Here is a 20,486-nt window from a genome sequence, read left to right as displayed (position 1 = left end):
GCAAAAATCCCGCACGGCTAAGCGACCACCGTGATTGGTTCCTGACGGAGATTTTCGAGGGCCGATGATTGAAGCAGGCATGCACGGCACAAAGCCGTCCCCGCAGGGCGAAGCCAAACAGGCGCTACGCTAATCAGTGGGAAGACGGCTCTCGGCGTCCCCACAGAAACAGCTTGATTAGTCTATTGATCTCCTTCCAGAGGTGGCATGACAACTCTCATGCTTTGTTTATCAACAAGTGCTTACAGACGATGAGCCGCATGTGTAGGGAGGCGCGGCCGTAGCCGAAAGCGTCCCCCAGTGCAGGCGAATAAAAGCCTCGCATCGATCGAAAGCTTTTTGACTGCCACTTATGACAATGGTGAGACTAACAGCATTTGGTACTCTGTGACCTCGCATTTGATGCGAGCGGGGGAGACTTACGCTGATAATTGAGTTTCTCGAGATGGATCCGTTAATATTGTGAGAGTGTGTGTATGTCCATCTGTGTGCGTGGGTGAGTTTGTGTAAATTTGAATCTGTTCCTGGGGTTTGTGGTTATATTTAGACAGCAGGTGAATTTGTGTGGTTTTTCTCCAAAAAGCAAATTATACCAACTCATTATGACGGTGATTAAGTTATTTCGCGCCCTGCCCCCCCACTCCCGTTCTGCCTATTTCCCGTGTTTTATACAGGTTCAGGTTAACGTGTCAATCTGTCATTGCACATAAGCTCTTCGATTATGTGGTGCTGGCCTTCATCTTCCTCAACTGCATCACAGTGGCTTTGGAGAGGCCCAAGATCCACCAGGGAAGCCTGGTAAGACCCCTGATTGCAGTGGCGGTTGACTTGGCAAGGGGACTCTCCAGCAAGGTCACCCAGTTCTCCTCCTCCTCTCTATGCAGGAACGACTCTTCCTCACCATCTCCAACTACATCTTCACAGCCATTTTTGTGGCAGAGATGACTGTCAAGGTAAACCCCATAACTGAGTTATTTCCTATTGTATGTCTTGTCCATCGATCTGGTGTTGCACATAAGTGACAGTGATATTAATTAATTTCTGAGATTCAATCTGTTGTGTCTCCCATGTGCATTACATACAGCCGCTGTGTGTCTCCAGCATCCTCCGTCCCTTTCAGTATGTTTCAGCCTCCGAGGCCTGGCCCTGGCGCGATATCTGCTTGTTGGTTCCCAATTTGCCCAGCATTGCCTCCGGCCCTCCAGAGAGGACCACTATATTGAATTTCCTGGATCTGCTCCGTTAGCATAATCTCCCCACAGACAAACAATTAAGCGACTGAATAAATGAAACCAAGCATTCCGCATTCAGACAATCTGCCCCCCCGTCATTCGCACTGAGGAAAGCTCCGGCGTGACAAGCCCATCGTCCATGTCGCTGGGTCGTTAGACGATTAAGCAAGCAATGGTTTCGGAGGCGTCGTAATTGCCTTTACTGGAGGCTCGTAAAGAGTGGCTGGTCAGCCATGACAGCATCACATCGTTCTCTCTTGCTACCGTGAAAAATATTCCCCAGTTGAACTTGGTTTTCACAAGTCATTTTGGGTCTGTGAAGAGGTGATATACCGCGTTTTTGAACATCCAGTGTTCCTGGTGGAATGGGTTAGGGTTAGGGTTAGGGTTAGGGAAGCAAACCAATGAATATCAAAAAAACACTCTCAAATCCTCTCTCAAGCTCTCTCAGATATACATCCTCACCACCACCGAATCACATTTTGTATCTAGGGGGTGAAATAATGTTTAAGGGCTTGGAATTATCACTCACTGTTTGCTTTTTCCCTGGAAACCAGTTCAGTTTATTGAATAAGGTACCTGAATAAAATACTCCACTAAGAATACCCAGTGCCAAGAATTAAATATCAGTAAAATGATGTTATAATTCTGTCTAAGACTTTTTATGACTCTTCATTAGTCATATGCCTTTCAGCAGTACCACGTTATAGATCCAAATAGGTGTTTTACCCATGAAATCCCTCGTACTTCACCACTAAGGCTTCAGCAAATCTGTTTCTTATGAACCATAAAGGATGACACTGCAAGATACCACAAACTGATCAAACAACCATCTTCCCTGAGCAGTGACTTGCAGGATGTGAACCTAAGCGTGCATGTTCCCACTGATGCGCTGGATTGGGGGTTGGATTGTGGAAACTATTTAGCGAAAGTGTAAACAATGATACTGAGACACAATATCAAGAAGCTGCTGGTTCCTGTCGTCTGCTCTTCTGCAGGTGGTATCAATGGGCCTGTACCTAGGAGAGAAGGCCTACCTGCGCAGCAGCTGGAACATTCTGGATGGGTTCCTGGTGTTTGTGTCCCTCGCTGACATTGTGGTCTCCATGGCCGGCGGGGCCAAAATCCTGGGAGTGTTACGTGTGCTCAGGCTCCTTCGAACACTGCGCCCCCTCAGGTACGGCTGTCTAACTGCAAGCGAAAACTTAATGAAACTTATTGCTGTGCGATTATTTATGTTTTACTACAAGACTAACAAACTCACAAACCTCAAGGAGCAAACTTGGAAAGAACTTCCCAAAGCCCATGTTAAGGATCTAAAATAGAAAACAGAGATTCTTCATTTTGGACTGTTTTTCAGGGTTATAAGCCGTGCTCCTGGATTGAAGTTGGTGGTGGAGACCCTGATCACCTCCCTGAAACCCATCGGAAACATTGTTCTGATCTGCTGCGCGTTCTTCATCATCTTTGGCATTTTGGGAGTCCAGGTAGGACCAACTATTTCCTCACTGTAGGTTCCTCAGTGATTCTCCCTGCATGATGCGTCTTTGGACCATAATGGATACTAATGAATGTATAATACACATAATTATACACAGATAAGAACATAAGAAATTTACAAACGAGAGGAGGCCATTCAGTCCATCAAGCTCATTTGGGGAGAACTTAACTAATAGCTCAGATGTGTTAAAATCTTATCTAGCTCTGATTTAAAGGAACCCAGGGTTTTAGCTTGTGCTACACTAACAGGAAGACTATTCCATACTCTAACTACACGCTGTGTAAAGAAGTGATTCCTCAAATCCATTTTAAAATGTTCTCCCAACAAGATTAATTTTGTTTGTGAATTTCCATTAAAAATGCCTCAAATCGAGCCATTTCGAGATCACACAGTTGACATACGTGATGATTAACAAATGTGGCCTTCAGCTCTTCAAAGGCAAGTTCTTCTACTGCTTGGGCCCAGACGTGAAGAACGTCACGAACAAGTCCGACTGCCTCACAGCCAATTACAAGTGGGTCCATCACAAGTACAATTTTGACAACCTTGGGCAGGTAATGTAGTCTTCCCTTCACAAATCCCTAGGGGGAACAACTTTCAATGCAGGCAGTTGTTTACATCCATTCCCAGCGTGCCGAATGACCATTCGTCTGTATGCGTGTTTGTGTATGTGTGTGCTTGCGTGTCTACGTGCCGGCTCAAATTCCTCGCGTGCCTTCGTCTGTATGGACCTGGCGTCTGTGTGTGTGTGTGTGTGTGGGTGTCTGTATGCGTGCGTGCATGTGTGATCTGTACCGCAGGCCCTGATGTCCCTGTTTGTGCTGGCTTCGAAGGACGGCTGGGTCAACATCATGTACCATGGCCTGGACGCCGTGGGCATCGATCAGCAGGTGAGTCTTGGTTCGGGGAACGCAAACGCCACGCGATCGGGGAGCGTCAGGTGGAGCTGAAAGCCACAAGGTGATTATTTAAGATGCTTCCAGTTGTAAGTGTGATACTTCAAAGTCACTCTGGACACACGATAAGCAAATGAAAACGGTATCAATTCTTATTTCCAGCATGATTTCCTCTGCTTCAGCAAAAATGCAACATTATTTTTTGTCGTAATACTCTTCTTCTACAGAGCAGAATAACTCTGAGTAAATATTAGGGCCCTCCATCCACGTTTAATGATAATTAACCTAATGATCAATGAGAAAGAGGGAAAAAAATCACAGCGATTGAATTCTCTGGTTGGCTTCACCAATTGATCGTAAACGAGTCGATAACTCCAGTGAAAAGCATGCGTGCTTAAAGGGCCGGCCACCAGCCTTGACCCCTGACTCGACGGCTTCTAAGAGACAGCTCCGCAGCATTCTGGACCCGACCCAGAGCCGCGAGTCGCTCGCACCAGATGCTACACGGCTGCTGGGGAATGGGGGAGATGCGATAACGAGGTCCTGGCGGAGTGGTGTCGAGCGCGATTACGCAAGGCAGCAGAGTGAAGCGGCGAGGGATTCCGCCCGAGTGGAGTTTAGCTCCAGCCCTACATGTGTACGAGGAGTGAAACGCATCTACTAGTTCAGCGTCCTGTTGTCTGTTCTTGTAGCAGCCACAAAAGTGTGTTGGGACCTGAAAATGAAAATGCTGGGGCTTATATTAGGGGTGGGTCCTCAGGGGGTTCTGGCCCCAGCTGAAAGATGATTGGCCCCCACAGTTCCCCCTCCCCTGTCAATCACTAATTCAAAACATATCATTGGCAATGATAAGGTTGGCTCCACTTTATGAATTATGGTCCTTCTTATGCCCCCCACCTTAAATAGAATCATAGAATTGCCCCTTTATAAATGAAGGGATAAGTTTAAATATAATAAACCAGGTCCCTTATACACATCACAATAGATGGCTGTGAAATCTAAGGCATTGCATTGTAATGTTGAGTAGGAGTAGAGGTCTCCATGTGTTGCATGTGAATGTGCAGAACTTCTTAGATGCTTCTCAGATCTCCAGCCTCCGCCTGCCTCTTATGAGCAGCCCTTATCCCTTCTTTCAAGGACAGACTGTGTTCAGTGTTGATGATCTCTCTAACTTGTCTAGTATTTGACCAGCAAGGCTAATCCAACACCTTTCACCCCCTCTCCTAATCCTCTTTTGTACCTCTCCTCCATTTAACCCCCCCCCCACCCCCCTCCCAGCCCATCACCAACCACAACCCCTGGATGCTGCTCTACTTCATCTCGTTCCTCCTCATCGTCAGTTTCTTCGTGCTCAACATGTTTGTGGGCGTGGTGGTGGAGAACTTCCACAAGTGTCGTCAGCACCAGGAGGTGGAGGAGGCCAAGCGGCGGGAGGAGAAGCGGCTGAGGCGCATGGAAAAGAAGAGGCGGAGTAAGGGGGCCAATGGGCACAAGGGGGAGGGGAGAGGCAGAAATGGCTGGAGAGGAAATGAACACATGATTCAGCAGAGAGGATTAAACAACAGGCATTGGTACTTAAGGCTGACAAAGAAGTATGGGAGGTGTTTCTCTATATGCGTACTTGTGGTCTTACGTACCCATTTTACTTCACCTTCCATTGCTGAAGACCAGTTCCAATACCAAGAACAGAAGTACAGAGGACAGTAAAAATCCTTGGATGTTGTTCTTGCCCTGCGCCAAACATCAAGGATGCATCGGTTACATCTTTGCCAAACAAGACCAATTTATGATTTATTGTGCCACAAGTTCATTCTTGGGAGCCAAGGTAGCAAGACCGCTCTTGCCAAGACCACATATTTGCATTATTTGCATTATTTGCATTCTTGGTATTGGGAAGGAAGGCCCAGTAATATGTGTCCTCTACGTTGACCACTGGGGGTAATTAGTCATCATGTGATTTGGCCTGTTTTACTCACCGGACAGCCTCGGGTCAGTGAGGTCGGGTAATTCCCCGGAGATGGTTCACCATGCCTGACCTTCTCTCCCCCACCTCCATGCCCCTCCTCGGGTGGCTCCCCTCACTCCCTGCCCCCCACACCCCTCACAGAGGCACAGAAACTGCCCTACTACTCCAACTACAGCCATGTGCGGCTGATGATCCACACCCTGTGCACCAGCCACTACCTGGACCTCTTCATCACCTTCATCATCTGCCTCAACGTGGTGACCATGTCGCTGGAGCACTACAGCCAGCCACGTGTGAGTGTTTCCAGCTACATTTATCCACCACCCTTTACCTTCTCTACCCTGGGCATTTGGGGGTCCTTCTGTACCATACACCCTTGTTTATCTGTGTACGCAGAGCACGATCGTCTGCATCCACTGTGTTTGTTGTCTTGTCCTGTTTTCTCCGGCGTCTTGCTTGTTATCACTGTGAAAATGGCGCAGAAACATTGCCATGTCTGAATCCCTCCTTCTCTTTCTCTGCCAGTCTTTGGAGACGGCCCTCAAGTACTGTAATTACTTCTTCACCACCACCTTTGTGCTGGAGGCCGTGCTGAAATTCACCGCCTTTGGCTTCCGTCGGTTCTTCAAGGACAGGTACAGCACCGTGCCTAACCAGATTCGGGCCCATTCCTGTGCGTGGAGCCACTTTCCTATCGCACCACGTGACAAATTCATGCTTGTCCTAGTAATCATTTCCATATTCACTTGCATTCTCCTGCTTTATATATCAAGGTATATATTGTGATTGCATCTCCTGCAGTGACCTGAATAAATGGCATTTTAATAGTTAAGTACAGCCAGTCTTGTTTCTAAACAAACTCTGTACTTGTGGCTCACTGAAGGAATAGTAGCAGTACCATCATATGGTGCTGTGGTGACTCAGTGGACAATTGCATCGCGCATCCACAGTTGGGTGTTTGAATCTTTTCCCCGCTGTGCGTGTGTGTGTGTGTGTGTGTGTCCTGCTGAAACAACCAGCATAGACCAGAATAGATGGTTACCAGCATGACCAGCATAATGCATTTTGCAAATACCAGCATATGTTGTATTTCAGTGCTGGTGGACCAGCAACATTAATGAGATATTTCTGGTGGTTCAGCTTCATGTGCAGGTTCCTTTAAGTTATCTGGGGTGTGTGTGTGTGTGTGTGTGTGTGTTGCTTGTTTGTGTACATGCTCTCCCCGTGTTGCATGTGTTCTGTGTGTTGTATCTGAGTGCTTCCTAGTATGGGCTCTCCGCTCTTCATAACCCTGGGGCCATATTTTTTCCACTCTATGTATTTTACCATGATCCATTAATTAGCTACATTTAATCCTCTTTACCATCCATTAAAATCTTAAGTTGCTTTAAATGCGCCACATGGAAAAGTATAATGTATGGAGTCTGGTCATATCTTCTGTGAACACAGCGCTGCCGTTCTCCATCACCGTTCTCCAGCCAGGGGGATTAACTCAGACCTTCAAGATAGGTGGGGGCTGCGGGGATGTTCATGGCCGTGTCATTAGTTACCGTCACCAGGGGCTCGTGTAAACAGGAAGTAGGACAAGAAGGAGGCCGGCAGTAAATGTAATACAGGCCATCGGAGAGATGGGACCTGGATCAGGTGGATTTATAGAGGCGCCCTGGCTTTGCGTTTCAAACATCAGCACGTTGCATGTAGGCGAACCGCAGATCAAGGGGAAACGGTTAAGGAACTAGACATAAGGTCAGGATGTCGCAGACTGCATTCAGCGCGTTTACTTCTTATTCAGAAATGCTACTCAACCTGAATCTCGGTGTCTAGCTGAATAAATGACACCTTGCTTTATAAATAGGTTAATTTGCTAGATGCAGCATTCCAAATAAATTAATAATTAATAAACAACACCTCCTATGGAAATTGCAGGTGGGGGGTTTGGGGGGGGCGGGGGGGTTGTGTGTAATGAAAAACAGGCGCACAGATGTTCGCTCAGATCAAAGAGCAGAACCCTGCGACAGGTGACGTCCCGGGGGAGGTAGGGAGCACAGCTGCGTCAGCGGTATGCATCTCGGGGCGTCTCCAGTCTGCTGGATGCCATGGGCGGTCCTGCTCACGGGCAGTCCTGTTCATGGGCGGTCTTGCTCACGGGCGGTCTTGTTCACGGGCGGGCCTGTTCACTGGCGGTCTTGCTCACGGGCGGTCCTGTTCATGGGCGGTCTTGTTCACGGGCGGTCCTGCTCATGGGCGGTCTTGTTCACGGGCGGTCTTGCTCATGGGCGGTCCTGCTCCACTCGGCTTCCAGGAGCATCACCACCAAGTTTCAGTCACTGCCGCCCCTGAAATGCCTGGCGGAAGCTAATTCCATCCAGCATGAGCTCAGCCACCTCGCCGATGATCATTGTTAGAGCATCATAAAGTTGTGGAATGCCAAGGGAGTCAACCATGGGAACTGAGGCATCACCTGTGACCCCCCCCCCCCCCCCACAGGTGGAACCAGCTGGACCTGGCCATTGTGCTGCTGTCAGTGATGGGCATCACACTGGAGGAGATCGAGATTAACGCCTCACTGCCTATCAACCCCACCATCATACGCATCATGAGGGTGCTGCGGATCGCGCGTGGTGAGTCCCTTCTGCACAGAACCAGCAGCAGAACTTTCAGCTGTCATACCCCTCTCGGCAGGGCCGCTGCACTGTGCCCGTCTGCTTTGACTCGTGCTTTGACTCGTGACTCATCAGCAGGCAGGCAGATCAGGTAACGCTGACATACATCACAATAGATGGCTGTGAAATCAAAGGCATTGCATTGTAATGCTGAGTCGGAGTAGGAGGTCTCCGTGTTGCATGTGAATGTGCAGAACTTCTTAGATGCTTCTCTGATCTCCAGACTCTACCTGCCTGTTATGAACAAGCCAGTGGTTGGTGATGTGAGCAGCGACCTCTAATCCTTTGTGGTTCCTAAAATTACATTTTCTAAGAATCAGACCACTGGAATTTCCTAGAAAGATTTTAATTTGCTGTGCTTTGCCTCTTCGCATCTTCCTCAGGTTACCTTTCCTAAATTCACCCTCCGCTCTTCCTCTGCCTCCTCTACAGTGCTGAAGCTGTTGAAAATGGCCACAGGAATGCGAGCCCTCTTGGATACTGTAGTACAAGCCCTGCCGCAGGTACTACACACACACACACACACACACACACACACACACACACAAACCTGCATACTTGCCTCATCTTCTCAGCTAAGCTTGACATAGCATTCTGGTCCAGCCTCAAGCTCACCTGTTAATTTTTATTTTTTTTTTGTATTAAAAATGTATTTTTTGATATAGATGCATTGCACGGAAAACAACCATTTTTCTTCTCTAGCCCAAAACAAAACACAAAGCTGTCGTGACTTAATTCTAAATCTTTAAAAACGTGGACCGAAGAAGTGCCCCCTTATTTGTGCCAAATCTCCAGGCGTCTCCTTGCATCTTCACAGCTTTTTAGCAAATGGCCATTGGGTGTCATGTGACAGCAAATCGCTGTGACAGCAGGGGGCATCCCCGACCGAGACCTCGCCTGGCCTACCCTCGCTCTGCCCAGAACACAGAGAGGTCCAAGGCGAGATGCGCAGCATGCACAGTCATCGTGTTGTAGCGCTGTGCTTGAAGTATGCAAACGTGCCATACTGTAAACAAGCGATTGCATTTATAGAGGTGAATGTGGCAGATGTTCTTATCTGATGTGAGTTATGAGTCGTTGCATGAAACAAAGTCCCTTGACAGTAGCAGGTGTTCAGTAGATACAGCAAAACATTTGCAGCAAAATATAAATAAAACAAAATATGGCAAATTTAAAAAAAATAAGAAGAAAACATTAAATGTGTTGAATGATATGAACAAATAAAACATGAGTCCTGCCTTGTGTTAGATGCTGCTTAGGATAAGCTTAGGGTCCCCTGGCAACCCTGATCGGGATAAGTGTTTATTGGATGGATGGATGGATGGATTGGTTTCAAATTTGTAAGCTGAATCTGATATTCCAGGATTTGTTACTGTAGCACAGATTAAATACCTAGAGAAGTTCAGGTCTGAAGTGTAGCCTGAATATGTTGGTTCTGGGCCCAGTGGGCTGGGTTTGAACTGGATGTGGTTTCCTTGGCAACCTTGAGTGCTCATGCCATTGTTTTATGCTTAATGAAATACCTATCTGGTTGTGTTGCTGTGTTCTGAATGAGATGGCAATCTGATGATCCATGTTGCTTGAAGCCTCACTAGTCAGAGTGAGAGGTGCTTTCTGCGGTATGCTCCAGACTGACCATGAATCTGTATTGGAGAAGCAGCTATGGACGGATGGATGGACAGACAGATGGATGGATGGATGGATGGATAGATGGATGGATGGATGGATGGATATACAAGTATGCAGTGTATATAACCATTGGCTAAAAACTATTTAAAGCTTTAAAAAGTGTTGATGTACTTCCAATACTTCACAGGTAAAAATATATTCATGCATTTTTGTAAGAATACAAAGAACATCTTCCCGTTTTTTTCAGAGAATGTTTCACGGCGTTCTGCAATCGGCTCAGCCTCAGGCTTCTCAGGCCTTGTGTGTATCTCAGGAGCTTTTGGGAAGTGATTAAGCGGGAGGGTGATGAAGAAAGTCACCACTGTTTGTCATGTGTAGGGATGGAAGCTTCCTGCACTCTCCTGTCATTTTGGACTTCAAAGACAGCTTTAACCACTGTCAGAATGTCCACAGAGGTCCAGAATTGTGTTTCACCTTTTACTTCCATGCTTCTCAGCTGGGAAAACACAATAACAGACAGCAAGACATCCATGTGCTCAAATTAAAAATAATATTATAGTTGTATTTTCAATGTTCAATGTTTTCTTCAGGGGTCAGTAACAGATTATCTGAGGTTTTGTTCCATCATGTACTTTAGGGGCCTCCAACCTTATTTACAGAATGATCTGTGGAGCTACATATTTGATACATCAGTGTTCTATGACCCAGTGCCTGGGGACCCCTTGACAGTCCTCATTTTTGCTCAGGAGCAAAAACCTGTAATGCAACAACAGTGACCCCCCCACCACCAGTAGTTGCAACCCTAAAATTGATCTAAGTTCTAATGAGAGCTACTCATTGGCTTTCTGATGGCTACTAGTAGCTTGCGGTTGATGCATTGGCAAACACTGTCCTAGATTAATCTATTTACTGTCCTAGATTAACCTATTTACTTCCAGATTGTACAGTAGTCTGGCTGTTGTTTTTCCTGTGTACTAGTTCCCTTTTTATGCAGTAGTTTGTTTTTTGAGCGTTTTGTCACTGAGAGTGATGGGTCAATAACAAATGTAGGTATCCATCAACAAGGTTCCTCAGGGTATCTCTGTCAACATGCCACATTTGCCAAGGGGACAGTCTGCATCTCTTGACTCTCGGGGCACTGAGGTCACGGAACACTCAAGCAGCACATTGCCTGGGGACCTGTGCCGTCCACACTCCATCTGTGTCATTATGCTGAGCACTGGAATCAGATTAGTACTGTGGTCCACTCCATTGCCCCCCTCCCTGTACTATTCTGCTGGGGAGGGACTGCCTTCGGGTAAAAGCAGAATCTCGGACAGACAGCATCACTCATACAGTACCAGCACTACAACAATGGAGAAGAACGAATCGTGAAGCAACGTCAAAAAAAACAAAAACACAGCATAACACACAAACTCCTATATCTACCTGAAACAAGAAATGACGGTCAGTGGTAAATCCATTCGTGCAGGTGACAAGAAATCAAACAAGATCATCCCGCCACATTTCCAAGTGCATTCTATTTAGACATATTTAAAAGCTGCTGTCTTACAAATAATCTACATTTTACTTCAAGGTGATTTCACAGTAATCTGTCCGAGTTTTACCAAAGCATTTTATTTCCACTGTCAACACCCCTCAGATCCACAGAAAATGCAGCTTTTTCGTGCGCACTACTCTCAAACCCACGAATTTCTTGCCAAACAGCAGTCGCAACGAAAACATGTGCGTGCGAATAGCAGAAGAGGCTTTCCCATCGACCGTGCAGCCTCATAAACAGCTCACATTGATTTCATATCACTGATTCTGACGTATGGTTCTTGGGTGTTCGGATGCATTGTCCCTCTTTCAACGTACCGCTCAGTGTATTGAGATTTGTTTTTAGGATATCTGGGCTATTATTTATATGGCTCTGCTTTAAGTATTTAGAGAAATCGCATTGGCACAGCTACAGAACCATGCATAAGGTCTCCCTGACCTGCTGATGATGCCCTAAGACCTTGGTATTGGTCAGAAAATGCTGCTCCAAAACAAACACAGCTTTTGGCTGCCAGCACTGCTGGAAAATGGCTGTAAATATTTTTGGCATATTCTGTGAAATCAAGAAACAGAGGCCCCTCCATCATGAAATACAAACCGTTGTATTTTGCAGCATTTCCAGGTCTTTCACCCAAGCCGTTGTTGTGAATCAGCTGCCCGTTTCTTCCCCAGTCACAGTGATGGTGCTTGGCTCCAGTTGGCTGATATCTTCAATTGCACATCCTCGCTTTGGGTGAAGATGTCTTCAGAGGGGAGTCTTTTCTTATGTGGTTTTCTGCTTTGGGTTGTGTCTCACCCCGGTCTGCTCCACGAGCTTGCTGTAAGGGACAGATGTGACACTTTAAGTGCTGGCTCTCGCCCGGTACTTGGCCTGAAGTCTGCAGGCTGCTCAGGGATACGGTGACAGATGCGGCACCACCATGCGGCATGCGGCATGGGCTCAGCCTCGAACCCACCGTCCGTTTGCAAAAACGCCCCCTTCGGGAAATTCGCCTTTAGCTCCGAACATCTGCTCGTATTTAGGGAACCGGTAAAGTTTGCCTACCATGTAGCTGTGAGGCGTTGCCATCTGTGCACACGTGTGTGTGTGTGTGTCTGTGTGTGTGTGTGGGGGGGGGGGTCAATTGTCAATTAGAGATGCGAGACCCAAGTTTGATAAAGTTCAGCCAGTGAAACTCCCAGTGAAAGGTCAGTTACCCCCCGCACCAAAAAAATGGAGCAGAAAGTGAAAGAAGAGGTCTGTCTGTGGCAAGTGGTGACAGGCTCTCTCCCAAAAGGGACCCCAGTGCTGTACCTTCCCCTGATATTTTTATCGTTGTTGTGGCAGGGAGCATGTAAAGCATAAACACCGGGCATCCACATCTTTCTCTGCTCAGCCGACAAACTCTGTCTGCTGCCGGGGGAAAACAAAAAGCGTGTCTGTGAGCGTGACAGGCGAGCGTGGTGCCTCGGGCCCCCCATCCCTGACAGCCGCGGGCAGGGTGTCACGGCGACAGCCGAGCTCCTCCACATGCAATTAACTGCTATTTGGAAAACATGGGCATGTGGCGAGTGGACCTCCGAAATCCAAATAGGCTGAAGAGGCTTTTGGCTGCCCGAGAGGGTGTTTCGTTTCACCAGTAAGGGGACCTAATCATCTCCCACATCATCTCCAACATCATCTCCCACATCATCTCCCACAGCATCTCACAGGTCATCTCCCACATCATCTCCAACATCATCTCCCACATCATCTCCAACATCATCTCCCACAGCATCTCCCAGGTCATCTCCCACATCATCTCCAAGATCTGCCCCTAATTCCCTGGTGTTTCACCTCAGCCTCTGTAAATGTCTGGATGTTGATGCAATTAGCTTGACTAAAATGTGTACAATGGTAAATTCGTAGAGCTCAGTCCCATGATACATTTCTTTGTCGATGTAATAATCACATCCTGTTAACCTTAATAATATATAGTAAACACTGATATCCTCTCCAGGGTGTCTCCTGTCTTGTCCCCTGGAATTCCTGGGATGGGATCCAGGCTTAATGTGACTGAGCAGGATAAGCAGTTTAGGAAGATGGATTAATGAATATAGATGAAGTACCCCTCCTAAATACCATGAACCTAAAGCTTTTTCTGCCTAAGAACCATACACCTATAGACTACCTTACACCTCAATGTCAAGCAGTATAAATGTGTACAAATGTACCTCTGAAGCCCACGATCGTCTAATGCCTCGTCATTAACACGTGCGGCAGGTTTATAAGTGGTACTTCGGATGGCTCAGGTATCCAGGCAACCGTATGCCGGAACAGCCTGTACAGAACGCAGCGTGCTGGGGGGCATGCTGGTTCAGTCAGGGGATCCACTCTGTTATGAAACACATGCAACCTCGACATATAATGCAACATTTTGTCTCTGCTGCCTTTGCTGTTGACATTGCGGAAAAGGCAAGAATTCAGTTCATAATGGGATACCTGTGTCTTGTAAGTTGAAGTAAAAGCCCTTGTTCAGTGTGAGGTTCCCATTGCTTATGTTCAGTAAGGTGGCTGCTGATTTGTTGTGTCCTGCTGTATGAATACGCCCACTTTTCAATGTGACGCGCACTGATTGGCTGCACTCATTTCAGGTGGGGAACCTGGGACTTCTCTTCATGCTGCTCTTCTTCATCTATGCTGCCCTCGGGGTGGAGCTGTTTGGAGAGCTGGGTGAGAATGTGAAGTGCGCTCGCATCACGCAGAACACAGGCCCAGTTCATGCGTACCAAAAAGCCCGCTGCTAGTGACACTGCTTTTGCACGCTGAGCACTTACACTCTGTGTTCACTTTATTACGTTCCCCCACGTGACACCTAGTAGGACCTACTTTATTCTCCAGAACCACTTCAAAGGTGCATTGAGAGAAGCCTTTCTGCACGCCAGCTGTTTCTGCACTTGTGACCTTCCTCTTAGATTTAACAAGTCTGACCGTTTTCCTCTGACCTTTCTCATTAACAAGGTGTTTTCACCCTCATAAGTGCCCCTGACTGGATGTTTTTGTTTTGTTTTTTATCACACCATCCTCTGTAAATTCTAGACACTGTAGTCTGAGAAAATTCCAAGAGATTGGCTGTTTCTGAGAAGCCGGCAATAACAAACACATCACATTTAAAAGGTCTTAGATCATGGTTCTAAAGCTTAGTTGTATAGATATTGAGCCTTGCTGTATATATGTGTGCGTGCATGTGAGCCGGTAAACCTTACCTTATGGGGACACAATGTCCCCACAACGTAATGAATACTCATTTTCTTCCTTATGGGGACCAGTTTCAAAAACTCAATTTAATAAAAATCTGTGACTGCAATGAAAAAACTAAAAATGCAAAAAATCTTGTATTTTGCTTGGTCACTTATGGTTATGGTTAGGGCTGGGTCGGGGTTAAGGTTGTTATAGTTAGGGGTTAACATTTTTCCCATAGAAATGAATGAGCGGTCCTCATAAAGATATGTTTACCCGACATGTGCGTGCATGTGTGTGTGTGTGGTTGTGTGTGTGTGTATATATATATCGCTGTGTGGAAGACCAGGTTGTTTCTGTTAACTAGTAGGTGTGCTTGGTAAAGTGACCACAGATTGGATTACCCCTAAGCAGCTTTTAACATGTCGAAAGATCTGTACAAAGCTACAAAAATCCTAAAATTACTAAAACATATTATTTAAAATATTTTTACTTTATACTGTAACTACTATTTCCTGATCTACTGTATTGTACAAATGTTTGTGTATTGTGAAAATGTTTGAAGCTATTTATCTGGATAGTAAGTGTATATTTGCTTAGGACAAAAAACACAATTTCACATTAGAACATATGCAAATTAAGAATAACACAGTGAAAACTAATAGGAATTTTTTACATTTTCAAAAAAAGTTACTGATATCCAGTTGGATGGCTAGATGAGCACTGCTTCAGTACCCAAACCTCTCCTCAGGGGCGCCCCAGACATTCTGTGTATTTGCTAAATTTCACCACCAGCCCAATTCATGAATTTAATTAGTTAAATAACTTGGTGAGGTATTGATTAGCTAAATATGGTATGCTAGTGGTCAAGCCAGCAACCAGGTCGGTGTATTAGATGTTTTCTGCAAATGCTGGGGTGACTTTATAGGAGGTTTGGAAATGGCTAAGCTGAGACACTTTGACAAACATCATATCATAGGTTTACACTGACACAAAGATCAATTAAACATCATTTTCTTTGCCGGAGACTTGTCCATGTCATTTTGCCTAAGACCGTCCATGTCATTTCTTCTGCCTGTATCTTTCTCCATGGCTAATATGTCTGTCTGCGCTCTGCCCGCCAGTCTGTAACGTGGACTACCCCTGCGAGGGCATGAGTCGTCACGCCACTTTCGAGAACTTCGGCATGGCATTCCTCACCCTCTTCCAGGTGTCCACGGGAGACAACTGGAACGGTATCATGAAGGTATGGCCACAAGGCATTGTGGGTAGGCTGGTAGGAGTTGGCAATCAACTGCTCGTGAAAGTTTCAATTCCAGACAGGAGACCCTCCATTTCTGCCTCCTCACTGGAGTCGTCTCTCATTCACTCATCGATTTCTGTACGACAGGATGCAAATGAAGATGGGCCTGCTGATATTATGGTCCAGGGTAATGCCTTACTCACTTCTGTCCCCAGGACAGCTGGCAGACCTTTCACTCGAATGGTGGGCAGCACATGACAATAAGAGTCAATCTTAAAAACTGGGGACAAATTCTTGTTTTAGGGAGACAAAGGGGGACAAATGCCTATTTTAGAGGGACAATACAGGGCAAATTTCACTATTGATTTTTTTTTTTCAAAAGAAGCTTAATACGTTATCCTGTGAACAGTAGCGTGTAATGGAGAATGGGAACGGCGTTTTCCTTTCCAGGGTTTAGCGGGTCTGGGCTGGGTCTGGCCATCGACTGATACACCAAAACAGGGAGATAAACACAAATCTCATTCAACTCACAGCCCTACGGCACAATCATGGCTTAGCAATCTATAGTCAGTGCCGCAACATAAATGGATGTATTGTGACACAAAATAAAGCCGGCGGCATTTATTGTTGCCTCCTTATTCCCTTCTTGCGCCGACTTGCAGCTGGTGCGGCCCATTGCTGCCCCCAGGCTGACGTTCCAGTGAGGACTCATTAACGGCAGACTAATGTGCCACCGATTAAGGAACCTAAACAAGCCCCGCAGGACCCAGGGCGGCTGCGAGTCACGCACGCTGCCACTCCTCTCTGCCCCTGGCCCGTTAAGGTGTCTCTGTCACACTTACTTTTATATAGCGCCTTTCATAACGGCGTCATCCCGAGGTACTTGACAGAGATGTGCATGGTCCAGTATTATATGATTTATCGGAAAGAAAGAGTGCTAGAAGATAATGGAGGAGAGGGACCAAAAACTCGCAAGTAGGGAGAAGACCTGTGGGTGCTCAAGGTCGACTGGCTGCCCCCCCCCCCCCCCGGAATGGGAAAAAAGGTGTAAACTGAGCTCAAGTCCTTCAATAGTGTTCAAGTGCACAGCTGGCAGGTTAGTTTGTACAGTTACACCAGGCGGGGAGAGAGCGGGGAATTCTGTGATGTACACTGAAGTTAAAATTCATCTACAAGAATAACAAATACGGGAGTTAAGAATTGTTCAGTGGAAAATGACTTGCACTATTCCAGCTGTACGGTGGCTGAGTTGGGAGCACTGTGTCCTCAAACTCCAGGTAGGGGATTGGATCCCGACCCCTGCATTGTGTGGAGTTGGCAGGTTTGGTTCTACAGTCTAAAGACATTTGGTTACATAAGAATTAGTGCATGAATTAGTGTGAATTAGTGCATGTCTTCTGCGATGGGCTGGCATCCCATGCCTCCTGCCATATGCCCTGCTGGGCTCGGTGTGACCCTGCTCTGGGTAGGTGGTTACGGAAGATGGACGACATTTGGCTGTCACACACACTGATTTCTGAGGCACTTTCCTGATGAAAGAACTAGACAGTCTGCCATCACAAACAGGATTTTATCCTGTTAACAGCTGCGTCACTCATTCCTTCTTTATTCTGTTAATAGTTAATCCAAGATAGTGGGCTCCTTTCTCAAAGTGTGATTTCAGAGCAGAGAAGCCGCTCTGATCAGTGCGACGGGGTCAGGCCGGGCGAACCGAGGCCTTCGCCGTCACATCCTGAATAATTCTGATAGAATCTGAGCAGTAATAGTGGTGAGCATTTGAAAAGACTTGGGAAATACAAGCTTGTTCATTACTTATTAGTTTCGGCCTTAATCGGATGTAGGGTCTTTTCTTTTTCATGACTGAGAGTTGAAGGTACCATCCAATTCACCACTATATGAGCAGCTAGACACATGAAGATGCATTTCACGCAATACTTGGAGGCATTTCAGCCCTCAAAGAGGAACAGACCCGACAGGATGCAGTGATATTTGATTGATTATTTATCTTAAATGTAAATCATCAAGATGGGTGACCTGAATATCTGTAATGTTCTTGTAAAATATCCATATATCTGGTATATCTAATGATGCTCTTGTGCGCCTCCTACAGGACACACTGCGCGAGTGCCAGGCAGGCGAGTCTGCCTGCAACAGCAGCCTGCAGTTCATCTCGCCGCTGTACTTCGTGAGCTTTGTGCTGACGGCACAGTTTGTGCTCATCAACGTGGTGGTGGCCGTGCTCATGAAGCACCTGGACGACTCCAACAAGGAGGCGCAGGAGGACGCCGAGATGGATGCTGAGATTGAGCTGGAGCTGGCCCAAGGCGCCCTCTGTTGCATGGGAGGTCTGGCTGGAGGCGCGGGCGGAGCCGTAGGAGGCGGTGACCGGCCGGGGGTTGAGGGAGGTGAGCGGCAGTGTGGCGTCACCAGCTCCAGTGGCAACCCTGGTGCCAGTGACCCCCAGCGAGGCCCCAACGACGCGCACCACCCACGCAAACTCTACTCCCCAGCCCAGGTGGGTGTCGCTCTACAGGACCCATCATGCATTGCAATCCATTGTTAATCAGACAATCAGACATAGAACGGGTGTAAGACATGGAGGGTGTTACACTCTTCTGATCAGCAATCACAGCGAGCTATAGACGGCTCTTTCTAGATGCCCAAACAGGTCCACACATCCAAGGAATTATATGTATTTATATATCCAAGTATTAGGAGCATTTTGAATGTAGAAGTGGGTGCAGCAGCAGTACTAAGGATAAAAAATAGGTTTAAAAGGTGACACATTTAATAAAAATAATACTGTATGATATTTGCTGCAATATAAGCTCTATTGCCAGGCCAGGGTCTCCGGATTCAATTTGCCTTTCTGGGATGGATTTAAATGTAAGAAGCATCTTCAGTGAAGAGACTAATGTGTTGCTTTAACTCAGTAAGAACGTCAAGGGGCATAACAGGAGTTACAGACCCAGTACCATCCAGCTGATGTGACGTGCGGGGACTGGTGGCGGTACGTGAGGTAGAAGGTGGGGGGGTGGTTAAGTAGGCTGGGCCTGAGGCCTTACTCACAGGTTGTGGCTCTCAGGGTTGAAGATGTGGGGGTGGTTAAGTAGGCTGGGCCTGAGGCCTTACTCACAGGTTATGGCTCTCAGGGTTGAAGGTGGGGGGTGGTTAAGTAGGCTGGGTCTGTGGCCTTACTCACAGGTTGTGGCTCTCAGGGTAGAAGGTGGGGGGGGGTGGTTAAGTAGGCTGGGTCTGTGGCCTTACTCACAGGTTGTGGCTCTCAGGGTTGAAGGTGGGAGGTGGTTAAGTAGGCTGGGCCTGTGGCCTTACTCACAGGTTGTGGCTCTCAGGGTAGAAGGTGGGGGGTGGTTAACTAGGCTGGGCCTGAGGCCTTACTCACAGGTTGTGGCTCTCAGGGTTGAAGGTGGGAGGTGGTTAAGTAGGCTGGGCCTGTGGCCTTACTCACAGGTTGTGGCTCTCAGGGTTGAAGGTGGCCGGAGAGGCTTTTCAATGACATAGATTTACGGTGAGCGTGACAGTCTGAAAGCGTGAATGTAGTCGGCCCTGGGGTCTTACTGGGAACATTGTGCAACTTAAAAGTCATTCACTGGACCACAAACCACAAATATGTACATATATACATTTATTTGTATTTTTATAGTTCTCAATTTTCAAACTCTGTCTTATAGAGTCGCACAGACACGCACACACACCTGTTACGATGACTCAAAGACATCTGTGGATTAAATGCACGCACACACACACACACACATACACTCTGTATTGACTCTTAGATCAGGAGATATGAATTAAACATGCATGTTACACTGATTCATAGATGAATGTGATTTACACAGCCCCACACACGCAGACTACACTCATTTATGGATGGTGAAGTTTGATTTAGTCACACTCACAGACACAGATTACACTTACTTATTCATGGCGAAATCTGATATAGACAGCCACACACACACACTACAGTGAGTCATAGACGATATATTCTGATTTAGACAGACACACACACCACAATGACTCATGGAGACAAAAAAAAGTAATATATACAGCCACACACACGGATCACACTTATCTACTGATGGTGAAATTTGATATAGACAGTCACACACACACACACACACACACACACTCTCTGACCCACAGAGGGTAAACTCTAATTTAAACAGACACACACAGATCACACTTATTTATTGATGGTGTAATCTGATTTAGACAGACCCACACACACACTGCTATGACTCATAGATGGTAAACTCTGATTTAGACAGCCACACACAGAGATCACATTTACTTATTGATGGTTAAATCTGATTACATACACATACACACACACACAGCAGTGACTCAGATAGTAAACCGTGACCTGCTGTGTTTCATCAGCCACGAATGCTTGGAGGTGCCCCTTACCTGCCGTCGTTAGCCCTGCTCCTGGCCGCCGCGCTGACGCACCGGCAATAAGCCTAAAGCTCGGTTCCCACCACGAAATGCTCTGTAATCACACTGCCTGCCGTTTGCGGGGCCTGTTTTTAGCACAAGGCATACAGAAAAATACGACGGAGAAATCCTGACAGGCGGCGGGGTTCAAAAACCAGGGAAA

At 46.8% G+C, this 20,486-nt stretch overlaps 1 protein-coding gene across 2 annotated transcripts in view; it reads left to right on the top strand.

Annotated features, from left to right (window-relative positions):
• Positions 1 to 20,486, top strand: part of LOC111859731 (voltage-dependent T-type calcium channel subunit alpha-1I-like) — a 170,010-nt gene that overhangs the window by 127,359 nt on the left and 22,165 nt on the right. For both annotated transcript variants that reach the window (XM_023842701.2, XM_023842702.2), the window contains 14 exons: positions 675 to 798; positions 885 to 953; positions 2,231 to 2,409; positions 2,593 to 2,719; positions 3,162 to 3,287; positions 3,534 to 3,623; positions 4,908 to 5,100; positions 5,737 to 5,888; positions 6,121 to 6,230; positions 8,083 to 8,216; positions 8,691 to 8,761; positions 14,040 to 14,118; positions 15,750 to 15,871; positions 17,979 to 18,383. In XM_023842701.2, coding sequence (XP_023698469.2) covers positions 675 to 798; positions 885 to 953; positions 2,231 to 2,409; positions 2,593 to 2,719; positions 3,162 to 3,287; positions 3,534 to 3,623; positions 4,908 to 5,100; positions 5,737 to 5,888; positions 6,121 to 6,230; positions 8,083 to 8,216; positions 8,691 to 8,761; positions 14,040 to 14,118; positions 15,750 to 15,871; positions 17,979 to 18,383 — 1,981 coding nt within the window. The remainder of the gene's footprint in view (positions 1 to 674; positions 799 to 884; positions 954 to 2,230; positions 2,410 to 2,592; positions 2,720 to 3,161; positions 3,288 to 3,533; positions 3,624 to 4,907; positions 5,101 to 5,736; positions 5,889 to 6,120; positions 6,231 to 8,082; positions 8,217 to 8,690; positions 8,762 to 14,039; positions 14,119 to 15,749; positions 15,872 to 17,978; positions 18,384 to 20,486) is intronic.

The sequence above is a fragment of the Paramormyrops kingsleyae genome, chromosome 5 (genome assembly GCF_048594095.1).
Source record: "Paramormyrops kingsleyae isolate MSU_618 chromosome 5, PKINGS_0.4, whole genome shotgun sequence".
Classification (NCBI taxonomy): domain Eukaryota; kingdom Metazoa; phylum Chordata; class Actinopteri; order Osteoglossiformes; family Mormyridae; genus Paramormyrops; species Paramormyrops kingsleyae.
The sequence above is the reverse complement of the archived record's forward strand: the minus strand, read 5'-3'. Positions and strand labels throughout refer to the sequence as shown.